Source organism: Rhipicephalus sanguineus, chromosome 5 (genome assembly GCF_013339695.2).
Source record: "Rhipicephalus sanguineus isolate Rsan-2018 chromosome 5, BIME_Rsan_1.4, whole genome shotgun sequence".
NCBI classification, from domain to species: Eukaryota; Metazoa; Arthropoda; class Arachnida; order Ixodida; family Ixodidae; genus Rhipicephalus; species Rhipicephalus sanguineus.
Window position 1 is genome coordinate 5843994 of NC_051180.1, and position 15988 is coordinate 5859981.

Here is a 15988-nt window from a genome sequence, read left to right on the forward strand (position 1 = left end):
GAGGGCAGGCGATGAGGTGTGCCCGTCCGTTTTGGCCGCTCGCGTAGTCTAGACAGAAGAAGCGCGCGAACGTCTATGCTTAGCTCATGTGCCTTTCGTTTTCTCGATTTTTTAACACGAAAGTGTTTTATGCCGCGGTCCACCAAGTACATCCGTCACGGATATGAAATCGATAAAATCGACGCCAACAGGTGAGAAAGAAAAAAACCAAGAAAAAGATCCCCCGCTGGGAATCGAACCCACGACCTTGTGGCCGCGACAGCAAGCGCCCGACGCCCTACCGACAAAGCTAACTCAGTAGATGCTGTACACGGCGCGAACGCGCCTTATGTCTTTCACACATTCTCTTTCGCACGGTGCTCTCTGTTGGCGGTGTAGGTAGGCGGGGCGGAGCGGGGCGGTGCCGCCGTCTGTGAGAGGGGAAAAGAAGTAATGCTTCACGATCGACACTTACTAGCGCTTACTTCGAGATTGCGCGCGATATCGGAGGTCATGGTTAAAACGTCTCGATACCAGCGAGGTACACTGGCCGCGCTGGCGTCGCCGAGGCACCCTTGACGCAGTTTGTTCTTTGCCTTTCGCTGCGTGTTAGCGTGCTTCGGCTCATCGGAGTAGTGCAGCTTCCACATGCACCAACGGGATTTCTCCGCCGCCGACTGCTTCGATTGTGAGAGCACCGACTAACAAAACTGCTGCAATACGCGTTGCAGAAAGGACGCGATTTCGACGGGCGAATGTCGTGCCTTGGGGGAGCGAGACCAGAGCCTGCGAGACAGAGGCCAGCGGGACGCACGCATATGCGGCTCAGGCTACGAACCTCTACCTCCCGTGTTGCTGAAGCGCAGTGTGTGGTAGTGTATGATGAGCGCAGACGTCAATCACTACCGGGTACCAGTGTTGATTATGAGATTGTTGATATCATCCTTACGCGGGAGTCACGATTCGCTGTGTCCAAATATATGTTCACAACGTCAGCTACCACAACGTTTTAATCATGATCATGGGCGTTAGTCGTCGCAATAGAGACATGCCGTCAACAAGGGTGCATCCACGTCGAACGGTTCTATAGCGGCCAAATACGAATAGACATTGTACATGCTCTCATATATCACTACACAATAAGCACTACTTCTGTGAAGACACGTTTCACTTTCGTGTTATACCGATTCCTATGACAGAGGGATCAGCCATGTTTTTTTTTTACTTCTGCCAGTGCCATGACACTTACCCTTATCCACTGTCCAGCGCCGCGTACCACAGTGCATGCAGCGATTATTTCGCAAATTCTGATGCCGCTCCCCTGCGTAGTGCTTCGATACGAAATCTGAAGCATAGGGTTGCTTTGCGTCTCACGGCCTTCACACATAAGCGATTTGAAGGATCTTGTGGATGTAAGTTCGACTTAGACGCGATTGACTTATGTGCGAATAAGATCCCAACAATAGCACCAACTAGTACCGATGCTAGATATAATAGATGAAGCACTTATCTAACACAAGATATGTTCGTGTACCGTATCTTTTAAATGCAAAGCATTTCTTAGCGAACTTCTGCGACTTTAAGCCTATCTATCTATCTATCTATCTATCTATCTATCTATCTATCTATCTATCTATCTATCTATCTATCTATCTATCTATCTATCTATCTATCTATCTATCTAGACGCCTACGACTTTGTGCTCTCCTGGCCGTTTCGTTAATCAGATGTATACCAAAATTGGTGTGTCATAACATGGCCTTATTACGAACATAAATGACAGGTCATATCATGAAAATCATGACACGCATGTCATGAACAGCATGATTTACATTCCACGACCTTAGGCTCTTGCGGCCGTTCCGTTAATTTCATATACACCAAAATTGGTACGGCGTGACAAGAATTCATGACGAACATAATGACTGGTCCTAACATGCAAATCATGACGCGCATGTCATGTGCAGCATGATTTACATGACATGGTCTCTGGGCGCTCGCGGCCGTTTAAATGAAGGGATATATACGAAAACTGGTATGACGAGACATTTCTGTATGACGAACATAACTGACACGTGGTAACATGAAAATCATGACATGCATGTCATGTATGACATGATTTACATGCCACGCTCATGGCGCACTCGCGGTCGTTTCGCTAGATTGATATACACCAAAATTGGTATTATGCTACGTGACTGTATGAAGAACATGAATAACAGGTCGTAGCATGAAAACCATGACATCCATGACATGTATGTCATGATTTACATGCCACGCTCATGGTGCATTTGCGGCCGTTTCGCTTGCATGATATACACCAAAAATGGTATTGCGCGACACGACCGTATGACGAACGTAAGTGAGAGGTGGTAACATGAAAATGATGATGTGCAAGTCATGTACAACCTGATTTACATGCAACGCTCATGGTGCGCTAGCGGCCGTTTCAGTAGATTGATATACACCAAAATTGGTATTGCGCGAAGTGACTGTATGAAGAACATGAATAACAGCTGGTAAGATGAAAACCATGACATGCATGTCATATATGTCATGATTTTCATGCCACGCTCATGGTGCATTCGCGGCCGCTTCGCTAGCTTGATGTACACCAAAATTGGTATTGCGCGCAGCGACTGTATGACGAACGTAAATGAGACATGGTAACATGAAAATCATGACATGCATGACATGTACGACATGATTTGCAAGCCACACTCATGATACATCCGCGCCCGTTTTCCTAGCTTGATATATACCAAAATTGGTATTGCGCGACGCGACTGTATGACGAACATGAATAACAGGTGGTAACATGAGAACCGTGACATAATGCCATGTAGGTCATGATTTACATGCCGCGCTCATGTTGCATTCGCGGCCGTTTCGCTAGCTTGATATACACCAAAATTGGCATTGCGCGAAGCGACTGTATGACGAACGTAAATGAAAGGTGTAAACATGAAAATCATGACATGCATGTCATGTATGGCATGATTTACATGCTATACTCGTGGTGCACTCGCGGCCATTTCACTCATTTGATATACACCAAAATTGATATTGCGCGATGTGACTTTATGACGAACATAAATGAGAGGTCTTAACATGCGAATCATGTTATGCATGTCATGTACGGTATGATTTACATGCCACTGTCACGGTGTGCTTCCGGCCGTTTTGTTAACTGGATATATACCAAAATTGGTATGGCACAACACGAGTGCGTGATGAACATAAGCGACAGGTCATGCATTGTATATACCGAAATATGCGTTTCATTGGCATGGTGTATACTAGATTGTGCATGCATGCGTGCATGGCAAACATGCGATATATGGTGGACTAGATGCCATGGCATGAATGATTTCATTTGGCTTAAAGACAAACAAGACGATGTATGCAGCTCTTTGCTGGCTGCTTCGCATTACATCGATTCCCACAGTGCGTGGGATCTGCCGAATTTTTTTTCTTCCTGCTCTGAATCGAATCCCGGCCGCAGCGGTCGCATTTTCGATGGAGGCGAAAATACCTGAGGCCCGTGTACTTCGATTTACGTGCACGTTAAAGAACTCAAGGTGGTCAAAATTTCAGGAGCCGTCCACTGCGGCGTCCCTTATAGTCGTATCGTGGTTTTGGGACGTTAAACCCTAAGAATTACTATTATTATTATTAAATGCAAAGCAATTCTTAGCGAACTTCTGCGGCTTTGAGCGTATCTATCTATCTATCTATCTATCTATCTATCTATCTATCTATCTATCTATCTATCTATCTATCTATCTATCTATCTATCTATCTATCTATCTATCTATCTATCTATCTATCTATCTATCTATCTATCTATCTATCTATCTATCTATCTATCTATCTATCTATCTATCTATCTATCTATCTATCTATCTATCTATCTAGCCGCCTACGACTTTGTGCTCTCCTGCTCGTTTCGTTAATGGAATGTACACCAAAATTGGTATGGCATAACATGACTGTATGACGAACATGAATGACGAGTCATAACATGAAAATCATGACAAGCATGTCATGTACAGCATGATTTACGTGCCACGCTCATGGTGCGCTGGCGGCCGTTTCGCTAGCTTGATATATACCAAAATTGGTATCTTGCGACATGACTGTATGACAAACATAAATAGCACAGTTAACATGAAAACCATGACACGCATGTCAAGTACAGCATGACTTATGTGCCACGCTCATGGTGCGCTGGCGGCCATTTCGCTGGCTTTATCTACCCCGGAATTGGTATTCGCGACGTCACTGTGTGACGAACATAAATAACATGACTTATACATGAAAATCATGACAAGCATGTCATGTACAGCATGACTTACGTGCCTCGCTCATAGTGCGCTGGCGGCCGTTTCGCTAGCTTTATCTACCCCGGAATTGGTATTGCGCGACGTGACTGTGTGACGAACGCAAATAACATGACTTAACATAAAAATCATGACAAACATGTCATGTACAGCATGACTTACGTGCCACGCTAATGGTGCGCTGGCGGCCGTTTCGCTAGCTTGATATACCCCGGAATTGGTATTGCGCGACGTGACTGTGACGAACATAAATAACAAGACTTAACATGAAAATCATGACAAGCATGTCATGTACAGCATGACTTACGTGCCACGCTCATGGTGCGCTGGCGGCTGTTTCGCTAGCTTTATCTACCCCGGAATTGGTATTCGCGGCGTGACTGTGTGACGAACATAAATAACACGACTTAACATGAAAATCATGACAAGCATGTCATGTACAGCATGACTTACGTGCCGCGCTCATGGTGCGCTGGCGGCCGTTTCGCTAGCTTTATCTACCCCGGAATTGGTATTGCGCGACGTGACTGTGTGACGAACATAAATAACACGACTTAACATGAAAATCATGACAAGCATGTCATGTACAGCATGGCTTACGTGCCTCGCTCATGGTGCGCTGGCGGCCGTTTCGCTAGCTTTATCTACCCCGGAATTGGTATTCGCGACGTGACTGTCTGACGAACACAACACGACTTAACATGAAAATCATGACAAGCATGTCATGTACAGCATGACTTACGTGCCGCGCTCATGGTGCGCTGGCGGCCGTTTCGCTAGCTTTATCTACCCCGGAATTGGTATTCGCGACGTGACTGTCTGACGAACACAACACGACTTAACATGAAAATCATGACAAGCATGTCATGTACAGCATGACTTACGTGCCGCGCTCATGGTGCGCTGGCGGCCGTTTCGCTAGCTTTATCTACCCCGGAATTGGTATTCGCGACGTGACTGTCTGACGAACACAAATAACACGACTTAACATGAAAATCATGACAAGCATGTCATGTACAGCATGACTTACGTGCCTCGCTCATGGTGCGCTGGCGGCCGTTTCGCTAGCTTTATCTACCCCGGAATTGGTATTCGCGACGTGACTGTCTGACGAACACAACACGACTTAACATGAAAATCATGACAAGCATGTCATGTACAGCATGACTTACGTGCCGCGCTCATGGTGCGCTGGCGGCCGTTTCGCTAGCTTTATCTACCCCGGAATTGGTATTCGCGACGTGACTGTCTGACGAACACAAATAACACGACTTAACATGAAAATCATGACAAGCATGTCATGTACAGCATGACTTACGTGCCACGCTCATGGTGCGCTGGCGGCCGTTTCGCTAGCTTGATATACCCCGGAATTGGTATTGCGCGACGTGACTGTGTGACGAACATAAATAACACGACTTAACATGAAAATCATGACAAGCATGTCATGTACAGCATGACTTACGTGCCGCGCTCATGGTGCGCTGGCGGCCGTTTCGCTAGCTTTATCTACCCCGGAATTGGTATTCGCGACGTGACTGTCTGACGAACACAAATAACACGACTTAACATGAAAATCATGACAAGCATGTCATGTACAGCATGACTTACGTGCCACGCTCATGGTGCGCTGGCGGCCGTTTCGCTAGCTTGATATACCCCGGAATTGGTATTGCTCGACGTGACTGTGTGACGAACATAAATAACACGACTTAACATGAAAATCATGACAAGCTTGTCATGTACAGCATGACTTACGTGCCACGATCATGGTGCACTGGCGGTCGTTTCGCTAGCTTGATCTGCCCCGAAATTGGTATTGCGCGATGTTACTGTGTAACGAACATAAATAACATGAGTAGCACGCATTTTCCTCAATGACATACAAGACGATGTATGCAGCTCTTTGCTGGCTGCTTCGCATTACATCGATTCCCACAATGCGTGGGATCTGGCGGCTTTATTATTATTATTATTATTATTATTATTATTATTATTATTATTATTATTATTATTATTATTATTATTATTATTATTATTATTATTATTATTATTATTGTCTTCCTGCTATATTTGACATTTTGAAATCATAATTTGATTGTTAGCACGAGTGCTTTCTTGGATGTCTTTCTTTTGCATGCCGTACATTACCTAGGGCTCTGAACTGTCTTTTCCGATCTGGTAACAGCAATATGTCTCTCGTAACGTGCTGCCAAAATAAGCTCTCGGCTTTATTCTTACTTAACTGTCTGCTTGATTTCTGATACCGCTTATACACTTCTGTTTCACTTTAGCTTACTGTTCTGCGCAGGAGATATTGAAAACAAGTATGCCATTATGTGGCAGCGCACTGGGCATACAGTACCAAACAACATGCTTACTGCTTAGTAAAATAGCGAAATTGAGCTTGCATTATAATTATGGAAATAATTAGAAGCCATCTTAAAGAGACACTAAAGAGCAAGACGATTTTTCTCATATTAGTAATACTCTTTCACGATACCAAAAACGCCACGCTTGCTGCGAGAAAACGCTTATTAAGCTAGAAAACGCGCAAAAACAATATGTGGGTGGCGGCGTCACCTTAAATGTTTCCGCACCATTCGCCAGGACGTCACATGTTTTGACGGCGCCTACTAGGGACTACGTAGTTGCTAATCGGTAGAAATGAAGCACATTGTCCTTTGAGGGGGCCATAGACTTAACATACCAAGTTTGGGGTAATTTTGTTGAGCCAATGGCGCCAAAATACGGTTTTTCTCATGAGCGTTTTTATAGCCATTAAATATTTTCGTTGTCTTACATCAACAGGTAAGTTCGCGATACTTCGTGCTTAATTGTCGTAGCTATTAGCGGTGCCGCCTGTATCGTGTTTCAATACTTATCCACGATATATTTGTTCTCCTTTTTTAGGCCTCCCTAATTTTTGTTTACTATTACTAATCGCCAGGTAATCGGAGCTATAGTTGGAAATAGTGTGAATAGCAGCGGTGTGCTGCGACGATTTGTACAACTATATGGCCACGCGCTCTTATTTCTTTATTTTGGTGTGGTCGGGTTTAAACCGCAAAAAAATTGTTAGCAGCGCTCCGTCGCAATGTTTCGGAAGCTTCGCGGTTGCCTCAGGTTGCTCTGTTAAGATCCCAGCCGCGGCGGTCGCATTTCGATGGAGGCGAAATGCTCGAGGCCCGTGTACTGAGATTTAGGTGCACATTATAGAACCCCAGGTGGTCGAAATTTCCGGATCCCTCTGCTACGGCGTCCATCACAATCATATCGTGGTTTTGGGATGTAAAACCGCAACAGTTAATATTGAAATTATGCGCAAGACTTGAGCACTGTGGTTCATTCGTGAGCTTACGCGAGCACCAGCGGTAACGCTGGAAGGATCGATCGCTGATGTGACCACGCGTTCCGCCGATGATCAGAATACCGAAGGCCACCGACATTTATTGCCGCTATCAGTGTACAGCGTGCTTTGCGTGTACTGTGAGCTACTTAGTTTTCTGGGCACAAGTTTGCCCAATGAGCAGTTTCGTCTCTACCAGAGCGACTGCCGCCTTCTTCATCGTCACCACCACGTGACAATATAATAAGTATTATGCATTTCTGGGGTGCACATGTTCTCTCGTTGAAGAAAAATTGTTAAAAGGTTGCACGTTAGTGAATATATTGATAACGAACGCTTTACGTCAGCGGCAAGTAGAACCTGAAAAGTCAGCAGTTTTATGAGCTCTACGTATACACAATGCGCCACTAAAAATGCCGCTAGTAACGTTGTTGCTGCTGTACACTGGTGATTCGGTATTGCGTAAACGGCCTTTTACAGGCAAGGTAAAACTCCACACCGGTATATGCCCCATCGTGCGAAGGCTTCTTATTGAAGTTCTTGCGATTAGATGGCGACCCGCTAGCTGGTCGGCAAGCTGAGGAGCGACTTCCATCACTTACTAAAATGACAAGCAAGAGCCGCTGTCAGTGAAGACCTGTCCTGCTAAGCAGCCAAAAGAAACCTCAGTAAGTTCTGTCGGAAGTAAACTAAGGCACTTCGAGCAAGAAGGACAAAACTTTTGAGATATTAACAGACATTTCGTTAAAATGAAACAATATTGGTCACATTAGAGAAATTTTTAAGCAAACATTTTCGTTCATAGGCGTTCGCTACTACATTATGGGGGTCTGTAATAACAAATTTGCGAATGTATCGAAGTACCTTAAGATACAATTGACAAGTATCGTATCCGATACAATTATTACGATAGTATCTTGTATCTGTATCTCCAATACTTCTTGCCTGAGTATCTTGTATCGTATCGCGATACATTTTCAAAGTATCTTTGGCCAGCCCTGTCAAAGTCATAGTATTTATTTTCTCAAAAGTCAATTACGAATCTTTTTAGCGGGCTCAGTGCTTTGTGTCAAGGGAGTGAACACGATCTCAGATGCAGCACGTCACTGAGTGTGCTGTCTGATGTGCGAGACCGCTGTTCTGATGAAAAAATCGCCACGCTTGCGCACAGTCACAGCGAAAGCTGGAAGAGCGGCTTTTCTATAGAACCCGTTGTAGAGTCTCTTGGGGCAACTAATACAGGTACACATGCAATGAACCCACTACGCTATAAATCATCGTAATTTTTTGAAGTACGAAAGCACCCACTACACCACTTTTCGTCATTCTTCGCAGAATCGTGGTACCCGCTACACATCTGTAAGGCATTATGTGCACTTTGTGCTGTGGCTGATGATGGTGAAAGAACTTTAACAGTTTTAACACATGGGGCTGAAAGATGGAGGATAACAAAGCAACGAGAGAAAAAGTTGACTACGCAGCGCGCGGTGGAACGCAGAATAATAGGAGTAATACCCCTGCCACACTGGACGTTTTAATGACATTCGAACAGGAGGACATTCGCACCTAATGAGGTTATTCGGCTGCTACACAGCGATATTTAATGTCATTAGAACCGAATGACTTAGGCAATCGAATGAGTTCGAGAAACACATTCGCTGTCGAAGTCGATCTACACCAGAGACTACTTAAAATGTGTCATTTAGTATTCTCAAAATTCGACACGCATTCGTGCAAACACGCTATTAATGTTGCTTTTTTAAAGGCGTCTGTGATTTTAACGAGCACAGGTCTACGGAAGGCTGTCGCAAAATGTTTTTACTCTCCACCTCAGTGGCGTCTGGCCGCCGGCACTGTCGGCCATAATGTAAACAAACAGACGCCTGTGTGCATGTGTATCTGCAGCGATGGAATGAACTCCACGAGCGCACCGGACCGAGGTGGAGATGTTTGCTCTCATAAGGCTATGAGAAGACAATTGTGCGCAGTTTCGTTGAAAGCTGTTTTCCCGCAAGGACGCGTGCGAGACCGCGTTTTGAAAGCGAACAAACGCGGAACGCTCCGAGTTTCCGTCAAATCTCTTCTTCTGGCTTATGCGCGTTCCTTTCAACGCTAAGTATACAAAGCAACTGAATATTTTACTTGCTGCAGCTTAGCGTCGTCGTTCAGCGGTACTACAGTGCCTAGAATAGCGGTACCGCCATGTTAGCCATTCTATCGGCTGTCGCTACTGGCTAAGCGTCGTCTTGGCTTATGGTGGCCAGATATCCTGCGATATGAAATTTTTATCCGTGTTTATCTAGCGATGCGACTTCCCACATGCCTTTTAAAATAAAGAACTTCGCTTTCATGCCACTCTACATTTACCTTCCTCAACTTTTCCGGCCATTTTTTTTTCTGAATTATCGACATTGATATCATGAACGAATGACATTACTTTTTCCTGTGTAGCACCGCCACGGATCGAATGGCATTCGTTGCGCCGAATGACATTCGAACCTAATGACATTAGGCGCTTTTAGCTGACCGTATTTCGCCTCCCGCTCCGCTCAGCCAGTCGGTGGCGGCGTCACTGCGCATGCGCCAGACGGTCAGGCGCTGAGCGTGTGACCGGACCGTCGAGCAAGGGATCACGTGACACGAGGAGAAACAACCAAAATGGCAGCCTCTTGTGCCGCGAGTCCGCGCTGCTCGGAAAACAGCGGTTATTCGGCCAACACGCAAAACATGACGGCACTTCAGGATACACGAGGATCGGTGGCTTCTCCGAGAAGTCATTGCGGCCAATCCCTTTGAATATCCGCGCATGTGGGATGACGTTCTACGAAGCGTCGTTGCAGCGATACATCGAGAGCTGACACTTCGGGCCATGAAGGAGCGTCTCGAGCTGCTTCTTTGGTGCTTCCGTCAACGGGACTCCGCATACCTTCGCAAGTAAGCGATTTCATGTACAATAGTAACAATTTAGCTTTTAACCGCAGCCACTTTCCCGCCTATTCAGAAACGCTCTTTAGTTTGACTTGTCACAGGGCAACGCGCTGAACGCTGCCCCAGGGCACCGCGTTTGAAACGCGTTTGTGCTGCTTGAAAGCGGTGTCTAAGTTCAAGCGCTTCTGAATACGGGGTTAAGCGTCCATACTGCTTGAGCTCATCTGAGCTAACTCATACTTTCCATTGCTAGCCCCCGTATTCAGAAACGCTCCTCGACTTGAACTTGACTTGCCACCGCCTTGGGCAGCGCGTTCGAAACGCGTTGAAGGCGGTGGCAAGTCAAAATTCAAGTCAAGGAGCGTTTCTGAATACGCGGGTAGGTCTGGAACGGAAGAATTTTCACCAACTGTAACGCCGGCCTTTCTCTGCTGCACTTGGTGATAGGACTCTGTTATTGCGTTGCATTGCCTTCGTGATTGGTGCACCGATCACAGAGGCAATGCAAATGGACGATGTTATTTGATGAATTCGTAATGTGACGTGATGTAATAGGACAACATAGTGACACCAGAGAATTTGGCGATGCGTCATGTCATGTTGATGTTCTATTCTTGCGAAAAACTGCTAACGTTGTGTTGTTCTCATAACTGTTTTTCAGTGTTGTAGTGCTGGCTGCATTCTCATGGCTGTGGTTTATGTGAGCATTACGTTTTGCTTCCCATTTCGTGGTGCCTGTTCGTAGCAGTGTTCAGAGAGTCGAAAGCACTCAATCTAAATTTATTGTTTTTGAAGCGCCGTGAGAAAGGGGGACGAGCGAGTGCGTAGACATTGTTCATTCTCACTTGCTTTTCTCAATGTTTGTCAAACTCAATATCAGCTTAATGCGTTATGCGCAACCAGCTCACACAGGACGAAAAGTATGTTGTACCGGAAGTGATTTCCTCATTGCGAGATTTCATCGCTTATTTGCAATAGTGTTCCGCTGGGTAAGAATTTTTTTAAAATTTCACTGCATTGCCCTCTATTTTGCTGCAGAAAACCAGTCACCGGCATCACTCCCCTTGGAAATGACTGGAGATGAGGAACCTGAGCCACCAGTCCAAGGGAGTGGTGACACAGCAGTGCAGATGGACAACAGACAAGATGAAACCACTGTGCAAGAGCCAGATGATGTCCAGGCATTTGTGCCGCACCGTCACCGTGTCTGTACCCTTGTTCACAATAAAGAAAACAACACCTTTGCATCTCCGGGTTCACTCCCACTTTCAGTGATGTCATTGATCGAAGCAAATTAAGTCCAAGTTCTGGAGCGGATAAAACACCGCTTTGGAGCGGAAAATGAGCCTTTTCCAGCATTATTAATCCAATACCTTCGAATGTAAATATTTATTTCTGTAACATAAGCAGCTGCTCAGTTTTTAACGAAATGGAATACCCTTCTACCTGGATGCAGTGCACTTCAGGCAGAGAATGACAGGCCTGCTGTATCTCAGCAGTTAAGAAAATGGGTTCAAGAGTTTATAATCGTACTGCTCAGTGTAATTAACGCAATAAGTCACACAAGATGCTGTCGTTAAATAAGAACTGCAGTTGCACGAAGTATTATGCATAGTGCCTCTACTCCGAACAAAGCTACCCTTTGGGCTGTGTGGATTGTATCCGGTATGAGCAATGCAGCCTTCAGTCTACGAGTACTCGCTATACACAAAGGGTACAGGAGAACACAGCGGAACTTGGGCGGGCACAATGTATACCTAACAGCATGAAGACACCATGCACATAAGATTGGATAATTGTAACTTAGATTGTAGTCCAGCGCTAAGCCAACGTGACAAAAAAATAAAAAGGCTGATGCGTCAAGCACCACCGTAAATCGAAAATAAATCAATTCACTCTGTTTTAAAACAGAATTTCCTTTCTTGCTGCAAGACAAGTAAAATTTTTATTTCCATTATAAACGTACTTGTGACTTTCATGCACAGGTGGCGTCGCGGTTGCCTTGACCGAAAGACGCTTGGCTAAAACCAAAAACGCGCGTTGCGCTCCGGTAACGTTGAGCGTTTGAGCGGAACGGGGAACGGACCGCAGAATCGGTCAGCTAAAAGCGCCTATTAACACCTCCAGTGTGACAGGGGTATAACACCAAGAGACCGGAGGACGGGTCAGGGAACAGCGGTTGCGGATATCCTAGTTGAGAGAGAGAGTGAGAAGCAGGGAGGTTGACCAGACGCACGTCCGGTTTGCCGCCCTGCACTGAGGGAGAGAGATAAAAGGGAGAGACAGAGGAAGAGAAGAGGGATGGACACAGTCACGAGCACACTTGAGGGACCACGTCCAGTCTACAGGCGGTCGCTCAGATTTGTTGCTTTCAGGTACTTCAGTAGCGCTTCAGTTGCCTTCTGCGCTCTCGAAGCGCATGTCCAAGGTCCTAGAATCTTGTCTACAGAAAATGGTCTGGTGTCCAGTTGGTCGAAAAGCATCCGGAGCGGGCATCGCTGGGCGTCATAGCGAGCGCCGCTGCACAGGACGTGTTCGACTGTCTCTTCGGTTCCGCAGGAGTCGCATGTGGAGGAGGAGCCTGGCATACCGATGCGAAACGAGTACGCCTTTGTGAATCGGAGCGGGAAATCCGCGATGAGAGCTACAGCTACCGTCGCGGATATCCTAGCTGACGTCAAGCGAAAGAAAAATGGGCCTGGGCTGGCCACGTAGAAGAGACAACCGGTGGACAGTAAGAGCAACCGAGAGAGTTCGAGACACATTTAAGAGAGGGATAAATTGGTATAAGCTGGATAGAACAAACTGGAGGTCACTGGGAGAGGCCCTGCAGTGGACAGGCTGAGAAAGATGACGACGACGATGGGCTTTGTAGCAGAAATCTGCAACGAAGTCCATAGGAATTTCTCAGAGAGAAATCTTGTTAGGTCACGAAAAACGCCAGGCCTGCGCTGAAACCGCAGCACAGTCACAGCGAAAGCTGGAAGAGCGGCGTTTCTAAAGCCCGTTAAGCTCTCTTGGGGATACAATACAAGTACACTAGAAAGGTACCCACTACGCCATAAATCACAATTTTTGTGAAGTTGGGAAGCACCTACTAAGCCATTATTCGTCATTCTGCGGAGAAGCGAGGCACCAGCTACACGTCCGTAAGGCATTATGTGCACTTTGTTGACGCGACGACTGATGACGATGAAGAATTATGGCTCAGCCCTTTGTAATGGGTCGGAATCATTAAACGGCCCACCAGTTATGTAATTTGCATCGGGTGACGCCCGGTCGCTATTTCCCTCTCCCGTCATGCTGTATAAGATACGTTGACGTGGGAGAGAGACAGGGGGGGGGGGGGGGCGAAGAACTTTACTGAGACCCCGAGGAAATGGATCATGCGCTTATGGCAACAAATACAAGTGCACTTGCGAGGAACCCACTACGCGATAAATCATTGTAATTTTACTGAGACTCCGAGGAAGTGGATCATGCGCTTATGGGCTTCCTTGGCAACCAATACAAGAGCACTTGCGAGGAACCCACTACGCTATAAATCATTGTAATTTTTTACAAGTAGGTCAGCGGGCACTGCGCCATTTTTCGTCATTCTACGGAGAGCGTTGGTACCTGCTAAACGCATGTAAGGCATTATGCGCACTTTGTTGATGCTGTGCCTGATGACGATGAAAAATTATGGCAGAGCCCTTTGTAATGGGTTGGAAGCATTCAACAACCTACTCGTTGCGCAGTTCGCATTGTGTGACGCCTGGTTACAGAATTCGCGATGTGCGACGCTTGGTGCTTATTTTACTCTTCTACCACGCTATATTGCATATGCTAATGTGGTTCCTTCCCGACATGAAGCCTGTATAGGACCTTTTTACAAAGCAGTTTCAAGCACCGGCATGGCTCAGAGGTTGAATACTGGGCTTCCACGCAGAGGGCCCAGGTTCGAACCTCGTTCCATCCTGGAATTTTTTTCTTATTTCGTTTTTTTTTTCTTATTTCGAGCGATACTGGTTACGGACACCGGCGGCGGCGGCAGCGGCGGCGGCGGCGGCGGACAACTACGGCGCCAAAAACGGCCGGTGAAATGATCTCATAACAGCTTTCGCTGTAAAAGTTCCTCCCGGTCGAGTATCGCTCTGCCAATTGAGCTAACCAGGATACTGCAGCCATTGGCAGCGCGAGGGCAAATTATCTGACGACTCGAAGCACATGGACGCTGCATGTTCCGAAGAACTGACTTTCATTATTCTGTTGACCTTCATTTTGTGAAAAAAAAAAGGAACGGGAAGAAAACATGTTTCGCACTCCTCTGAGGCGCCGTTTGTGGTATCCACGGGACAACTTGATTAAACTGACACTAAAGTGCAACAATGAATCAATCTAGACTGATAAATTACTGTTCGAAAACTCTAATGCAGTTCATTTCACCATCATAGGTTTACTTTAGAACATAAAAAAATGGAGGTTGAGTATCATTTTTAAATTTCGCGCCGAAATCTTCGCACATAAAGGCAGCGTGGCCTCACGGATTTTAAATTATTTTTTCTTTCGTATTTTGGCAGCATTCAACAAAATTTCGTGAAACGACGTACGCTAATTTCTGGCCCCCTCAGTGGACGATGCATTTCATTTTTATCGACTAAGAAAAATGTAGGAACTAATAGACATCGTCAAAACCTATGACGTCACAGCGAGTTGGTGCGGGAACTTGAAGGTGTATTTTCTTTTCGCTCATTCTCCCGCTTGCCTAGCGCGGCAAGAGCTGTGCTGATTTTGGTATTGTTGAAGGGTAGTACGAGAAAAATAGTTTTTTCCCTTTAGTGTCCCGTTGAAATCCTGGTCCATTCGATGCGTCACTTTTCTGTGCTTCCTCGCCAGGTGGCTTGCACGAAGACGGTGGCGTGAAGCAGTGTTTCTGCGTCAAGAAAGAGGACGCTCCTCCCAGCAGCAACGCCACCTCCTGGCCACCGGGAAACTACTGCATACTGCAGGTGAGATAACCCGAGAAACGCGTCACACTACGGCCTGGGGGAGGGAGGAGGGGGGGGGGGGGGAGGGATCAAAGTTTCACCGAAAGGGCGAAGCAATGAATACGATAGCAACAAATCGTAATGTTATGCGAAGTACGGCTAGCAGCTAACTCTATTGGACCCGATCTCGCGTAACTCTACGAGACGCTGGAGTATGGCCGCTCCCGGGAGAGAAGCTGTTTTGCCGCAAAGCGAAGCCGTTTGCTGGTGTCTGCCGAGAGAGAGAGAAACAACTTGAATAAGCATAGCGCTCGCTGGTTACTGTGGATGGAGCCCCTCGTCCAGGGCCCCACGGGCAAATGCAGCTCGCTGGGCAGTGCTGGGCAGTATCGAAGATACATGTATCTTCGATACTATCT

At 46.3% G+C, this 15988-nt stretch overlaps 1 protein-coding gene across 1 annotated transcript in view; it reads left to right on the plus strand.

Annotated features, from left to right (window-relative positions):
• The window catches only part of LOC119393144 (uncharacterized), a 445271-nt gene that overhangs the window by 126014 nt on the left and 303269 nt on the right, over positions 1 to 15988 (plus strand). The window contains exon 13 of the mRNA XM_049415849.1: positions 15478 to 15590. Within this exon, the coding sequence (XP_049271806.1) occupies positions 15478 to 15590 (113 nt within the window). The remainder of the gene's footprint in view (positions 1 to 15477; positions 15591 to 15988) is intronic.